The sequence below is a fragment of the Echinops telfairi genome, unplaced genomic scaffold, assembly GCF_000313985.2.
Source record: "Echinops telfairi isolate 266 unplaced genomic scaffold, ASM31398v2 ScPeMD7_2291;HRSCAF=2852, whole genome shotgun sequence".
NCBI lineage: Eukaryota > Metazoa > Chordata > Mammalia > Afrosoricida > Tenrecidae > Echinops > Echinops telfairi.
In genome coordinates this window covers 2700039-2707354 of record NW_022106189.1, presented here as the reverse complement: position 1 = coordinate 2707354, position 7316 = coordinate 2700039, and the positions used below count along the sequence as shown (strand labels likewise).

The 7316-nt window shown below is 41.3% G+C and overlaps 1 protein-coding gene across 1 annotated transcript; it reads right to left on the bottom strand.

The window, feature by feature from the left end:
• Positions 1–3970: 3970 nt before the first annotated feature.
• On the bottom strand, positions 3971–4848 carry LOC101646990 (60S ribosomal protein L38-like). Its single transcript, XM_004704710.1, has 2 exons — positions 4759–4848; positions 3971–4084 (listed from the first exon to the last, which is right to left on the bottom strand). Exons 1-2 carry the CDS (start codon positions 4846–4848, stop codon positions 3971–3973), a joined length of 204 nt encoding a protein of 67 aa, XP_004704767.1.
• Positions 4849–7316: the final 2468 nt, after the last annotated feature.

Here is a 7316-nt window from a genome sequence, read left to right as displayed (position 1 = left end):
CCACATGGAAGAAGCACGCCAACCAGTGTGACCATGAGGTGTCAATTGGATCAGGTATCAGGCATCTAAGACCCAGAATAAAATCATACCCAAGGTGAAGGGGGGGAGGGGGGCATGAAGTGGAGACCCAGTGCCCATCTGTGGACAATTGGACATCACAGGGAAGAGATACTGCACCGATGCAACACACAACCTTCCTCTAGTACTTTGGTGCTTCCTTCCCCCCACTATCATGACCTCAATTCTACCTTACAAATTGGATTAGACCAGAGCATGCACACTGCTACAGCTAAGAGCCCACAACACAGGGAATCCAGGATAGATAAACCCCTCAGGGACAACAATGAGAATAGAGATACCAGTAGGATTAAGGGATGGTGGGGGGAGGAAGGGGGAATTGATCACAAGGATCAAACTAGAACCCCCTCCCAGGGGGACGAATAACAGAAAAGTTGGTGAGGGGAGACCGAAGACAATGTAAGATATAGAAATAATAATCTATAACTTATCAAGGGTTTGTGAGGGAGGGTGGGTGGGGAGGGAGAGGGAAGAAATGGGTAACTGATATCAGGAGCTCAAGTAGGAAGAGAATGCTTTGAAAATTATGATGGTGGCCTGTGTGCAAATATGCTTGGCACCCTGGATGAATGTATGGATTGTGATAAGAGATGTAAGAGCCCCAAATAAAAGTATTTTTTAAGTGATTGATGCTTTTATTTCTGTCAGTTAGAGCCATAAAGTGGATCTGTAAAGTCACAGGATACACAGATTTTAACTTTTAATTTTGCTTTCCGAAAGATGCAAACTGGCTGTGTTAGTCTGGATAGACTAGAGAAACAAATCCATGGACACACATATGTGTATAAGAAGGAGGTTTATGATCACACATGTTGGTGGGCTGCTTCCATGTGGGCTTTGTTGCTTCTGGGCTAGATGGCCACTTGTTTACTTTCAAGCCTTTAAGTCCCCAGACGCTATAGGTCTCGATAGCTGGGCATCATCAGCCTTCTTCCCCACACTTACTTATGCACACATTCATCTTCAGTGTCTACGTGGGGAAGATGGTCACACAATGATGATTTTTGTTCTTTGGTGTCTGCTACCTGATCCCTTCAACATCTCGTGTTCATGGAAGCAGCACACCAACATGTGTGATCATGAAGGGCTGAAAGGTCTAAGCTTCAAGCACCAAAGGCAGGGGAGGAAAAAAAACCAACCATATCATCGTGAATGAGGATGGTGCGTGATGGGGACCCAGTGCCCACCTGTAGACAAATGAACATACCTTCCAGAGGGATAGTGGGGAGGAAATGAGTCACTTAGGGTTCAGTATAGCAATAATGAAACCCACAACCTTCCTCTAGTTCTTAAATGCTTCCTCCCCCCAACTACCATGACCCCAATTCTACCTTGCAAACCTGGTTAGACCAGAGGATGCACAGCAATACAGATGGGAACTGGAAACGCAGGTAATCTAGGACATATGAACCCCTCAGGTCCAGCGGTGACAGTGGCGATACCAGGAGGGAAGTGGGGGTAAAAGGGGGGAATCGATCACAAGGATCTACATATAACCTCCTCTCTGGGGGATGGGCAACAAAAGGGTGGGTGAAGGGAGACGCCGGGCAGTGTAAGATAAGATATAATAATAATTTATAAATTATTAAGGGTTCACAAGGGAGGAGGGAAGGGGGGAGGGGAAAAAAGGAAAATGAGCTAATTCCAGAAACCCAAGGAAAATGAGCTAATTCCAGGAACCCAAGAGGAAAGCGAATTTTGAGAATGATGAGGGCAAACAAATGTATAAGTGTGCTTTACCCAATTGATGTATGTATTGTGATGAATTGCATGAGCCCCAATAAAATGATTTTTCTTAAAGGAGGTTTATATGCAAAAGGAATTGAACATCGAGAAAACATCCCAACTCAGTCCAGTCCAAGGCCATAAATCTGATATGTCCAATACCAATCTATAAAGTCCTCTTCACACTCATGAAACACATGCAATGAAGCCAAATGCAGGACGATCACAAGCCAGTGGGTAGAAAGTCTTTGGATTCAGGGTGATTGGAAACATCTCAGTGCTGGTAGGGTCTCTCTGTGGCTTCTCCGGCTTCAGAGGTCTGGTTGCATCCATGTGGCTTTTCTGCAAGGTCTCCCAGGGAGTAGCAGAGAGAGAGGTGTCTTCCGCCTCCAAGGAGGAAGTACCATATTTCCCAGAATTCTCAAGAGGAGGCCCTGTCCACACAGAAGTCTCATTGGCTATCTCCAGATTTACAGCCCAGACTCCACCCCTACACTCTTAATCCTTAAATTGACACCACATTAGGTGACTACCACCCTGGCAATCTATGCATTTTCTGCATCACTGTATCTCTGCCGGCACTGAATGACTGCACCTCTCTTACACTTTCGCCCACTTGACTGGTCGAGGACTGGAGTTTCACAATTACTTGGCTTTTTGTGGCCTCAGTTCCTAGAAGTCGAGCGAGTTCTCCTGAGTTTATGCAATTATGTATATTTTCTCTTCTTCCAATTGCTTAGTGATGGCCTGTGCTCTCTTTTAGCCATTTGCTTGTTTTCCAATCTGTAAATGTTCTTTGCACAGTGTGCTTACTAACTCCTCCCTCACCTGCCAGGTGTGGTAAATATGTTTCTCAGTCTACTGTTCACCATTATATCATATATAATTCCCTGTATCTTTCAACCCTCTGCAATCATTTTTGGAGCCCATATAATTTTCCAGAGTGTGAAATATTGATTTTACCGTTACCTAACTAGATATTCAGATTCCTATCTCTTTCTAGTTTGAAGAATGTGATGAAACCTAGTTTGAACCCTCACTGCATAAATCTTTACCCATGTTTTGTTATTCTTGTAAGACATTTTGAAAATTTTGAATACATTTTGAAAATAAAAACTTCACATTTTAGAAAATATATATATTAGATCAGAAATATGTACAAGTTAAAAGTTGTTGATGCACCTTGACAAATTGGCTTCTTAACTTTAATCATGGTTTATTCTTCTGCCAACCCCACATACTCTTTTATCATAACTCTGCTAGTACTAAGTATTATCATTTTTAATCTATATATTCAATTGCTTACAATGATATCATTGCTTGAACTCTCATCCCAGCACTTGCTTGTGAGATAGGTCATTTCATCTGCTTGCTAACCACTGACATTTACATTCTTAGAGTTCAGTTCTTTGCATGGCCTCTTCATTTTAATTTCTTTTCAAGATTTTGATATTTGTGATACTTATGGATACTTACAGATGAATTCTGTATGGTCCTAAGATAAAACACCCTGTTCATTATAGTCCAGCAAATATTCTTCCTGTGTGTGAGTCACGTTCTATGACTTTACTGAAATATAAAATATTTAGGTCCTATGCCATCCAATCCATTGCTCATTATGAGTTCTCCACCCTGGGCAGCTTAGAAAGTTGTTTTCCAGCCAGTGAATTGTTTCAGTGTGCACTGGCAGCTTCTTCTAGCGTCTTTGTGGTTTCATTGGCTTTTAGTATGTAACCCTTTAATCCATTTTACTTTATTTTCTAGTTTTCACACCCACCTAGCTAGCTAGCTATGTGGACAATAAGGTTCAAATACTAAAATCTTCTAACAAAACTTGTTTGTATATTTATTTTAGTGACAATATCAATCCAATGTAATTATTCAGATGTTGACCTAGTCCTCCTGCCTACAATTATCCTTTGCTTTCAATTTTTCCCACTCAATCTGAAGAGTACTGAGACATTTGAGCTTACACTGAGCGGCACTATTTTTTGCTCTCTTCAATTAAAAGCTTGCTTTTATCTATATCAGTTTCTTTTTTCTTCAAAAAGTGATGACATAATTCATCTTAAGATTCACTAGTGATGTTTATATTCATAAAAGGTGATGTTCATGTTCTTTTTTTATTTTAAAATCTTTTATTAGAGCTCGCATCAGCCAGCTGGGTTCATTTCAGCTCCTTCACTGTCAAACGTGGGGGCAGGGGCTGCTTCAACCTTTCAGCCTCTTCCTTGTCAGTGATGACCAGGGTGTGCACATACCTGCTGCGCCAAACCTTGATCTTCAGGCATTAGGTTCCTGGATTGGGGTACCTCCGTTCTTTGCGTCAAGGCACTGAAAGAATTCGCGCAGCAGAAGCACTTTTGTCATCCAAGTGAGTTTTTCTGAAGGACAGGGAAAGTTTCAGGTATGAGTCTCAAAAAGGTACACACTATTTCTGGAAAGCGTGCTAAACCGTGCAGAATTCGAGCGGAGGTTCACAACTGGGTGTGAAAAACCTCGTGGCAAGAACACCGGAGTGGGACGTGAAACCCATACGTGTAGAACTGAGGAATCCTCAGCAGCTATGAAGGGTGGCAGGGGCCCCGGAGTGCTGCGTGGAAGAGACACCCGCCCTCCTGCCAGCAAAATGCACCTGAGCAAGAGTAGAGTAAAAAGAAGAGGCAGGTGTATTTAACCCCTCGGGCTGGGAGGCATGGTTAAAGGTCTTGGCTGATCTTATTGGGTGCGTTTAAGCATACCTGATTGATGTCATGGAGCTGGGCCTAGCCAAGTGGACCTCTCACCTGGGTCCAGGGGGCTTGTGCCTGGGCATGCTCATTTTGGATCTTTCCCATAGGTGTCTTATTAGTGTGCCTGATTTCTTTCCGACCCCATTAATGTGACAGAGACAGCTCATTTTCATTTAGCACAGGCATTAGGGAAGACAAGCCCCTTTGTCCCTAATCTAGAAACGTAATACTTGTTCTTCTTGATCTTGAAAGACAAAGCGTCCTTTAGCAGGTTGTGAGCAAAGTTCTTTATCTCTTCAATTTTGTGAGGCATGGTGACAGACACGGACCAGCACAGCAAGCCGCAAGAAGCAAAGAGGGAGGAAGAGCTGGATGTTTATATTCTTAAGTTTTCATTGGTCATTGTTTTCTGGTTAAGGAAACCACTTTTACCTTTTTATTATTAATATAATCACATCACTCATAACTATATTATTAATAATATGACAGCAATAATTAGAATAGTGCTGATTATGGTATTATACGTATTTAATGAAAATGTTCTTCCTGTTAATTGTAAAATTGTCAGTGATATTAATAATAATAAAATTATTTCTAGTTGTACCTGAAAATCTTTAAAAAATAGAGCTTTACATAGCCCTATAAGATGCCATAGACTTCTGTGTATGGTTTTTATTTAAACACTCTTGACAGCTATATGATATTCCCGGTGTTAAGGCTTTCCAATGGGGAAAATGTCAAATTAGGGACCACATTTCAGCAAAAATAGCAGACATTTCTAGTCATTCTTAGTCATCTCAGAAAGAGCCTTCTTGTGATCATCACTGATGGAGAGTGTCACTCTAGTTTCTTTGGTGAAATTGAGGAAGTTATTCTGTGTTATGATTTGATAGTTTCTCTGTACAAATTTCAGCTAGAGGTATCTGGAGAAGTTATGTGCCAACAGTCAGAAAAGTCTCGGTAGAAGGTGGCGATTGGTGCCAGGCCCTATGGGTGAGTTGGCTTGCTGAATAACTCTTTAGAAGTTATTTAGACAAAGAAAGATTGTAGTGAGCAGAGTTATATACCTACTAAAAAGAGGCAATGTTCTAAGCTCGTCATATGGATTATCTCGTATAATCTTTACAAGAGCTCTGTGGAGGTGGGCATCACCAGACCTGTTTGCAGATGCAGAACCTGAGATTTCCCAGGATTCAGTGCTTATCTGAGACCCCAGGGTGGGTAAACGGTAACACAATTTGGCATCCACTCATCTGTCTCCCTTGAAGGACAAATCTTCTTAGTAAGCATTGAACTGCTCTCTGGGCACTAGGAAGGGCTCCGATTGACACTTCACATCCTCTCCAGGATCTTCAGCAACACTCGTGGCCCACACAGGGAAAACATGGAATGGGTAATGAACACTGATTCCATTAAGCAAATACTAGATGGGCACTTTTGGGCACCAAACTCTGTGTAAGTCCCAGTGAGATGATAAAGGTGGACAAGGCAATGCTCCTCAACTAATAAGGGGACTCTAGGCCCAAATTCTGAGAGTGTGTGTTGCACCTGAGTGCCCAAATTGGAAAGTGGGACTAGACAGGCTTTGTGTGGGAGATGGACCTGGATTATCCCCATAATTTGAGCCAAACTAACCCTACCTGTGTTGCTCAAAACCACATGTAGCTGGTCAAGGGATGAACATATGGCCACAGCTTGGTCAGTGAAACCCAAACCCAATACTTCTGCAGCAACTACAGAGAAAAGGAAAACTCCCTATACACTGGGTTACTGAGCATGTAAAGAAAAGCTTGGTGCTGCTGTAGGCCGTCTTGTAGAAATATGGAAAATAAACCTATTTGTAAGATAATTGGACAGACCCCCACAGAAGGGCCACCTGGAAAGGATGATACAACCAGGGTATAGTATAGCACAGATGAAATGCATAACTATCCTTTAGTTCTTTAATATTTCCTCCCCTTACTATTGTGGTCTTAGTTTTACCTCATTGATCTTGTTAGACTTGCATATATTCATTTGTAGAATTAAGATCATTCAATGCCTGAAATCCAAGATAGATAAAACCTTCAGAAACAGTAATGGGAGTAATGATTCCCTGAGGGTATGGGAAGAGGTGGGAAGAAGGGGGAAGGGGGAACCAATAGCAATGATTACTGTATAACTCCACTCGAGGGGAATAGAATAACAGAATTGTTGGTAAATGGATACATTAGATGGTATAAGATATGGCAAAATAATAACAATAATAGATAATATAATAACAAGGGTTCCTGGGAGTAGGGGGGGAGGATTAAAAGGAGCTGGTATTTAAGAGTTCAAGAAGAAAGAAAATGTTTTGAAACTGATGGTGGCAGCAATTGTACAATTATGTTTGATTTAATTGAATCATGGATTGTTATAATATCTTTAAGAGCTCCTAAGAAAATATTTTTTAAGAAAAGAACTACCCACAAACAGAGCCAATATTCAAAGAAAACAAGGAGTCAGAGGCAGGCAGTTTCCTAGAACAAGCCAGGCCTAAAGTTACACTGTTGGATTATCCATCTACCTGTGCAAACATAATATCTCCTTAACACTGTTGCTTGCCTATTTATTTAAGCCCATCAGGGTTATTTTTCTGTGATAAAATAGCTGTTGGTGACATATATATAGTGCATCCATTGATATAGCACTTTTTTGAAGACCACAATGAGTAAAGGCATAGAACATTAATTGCTTGCATTAGTCTCAAAGACTTTCCAGCTAGGACCCTTATAAAGCATCTACAAAACTAATTTAAAG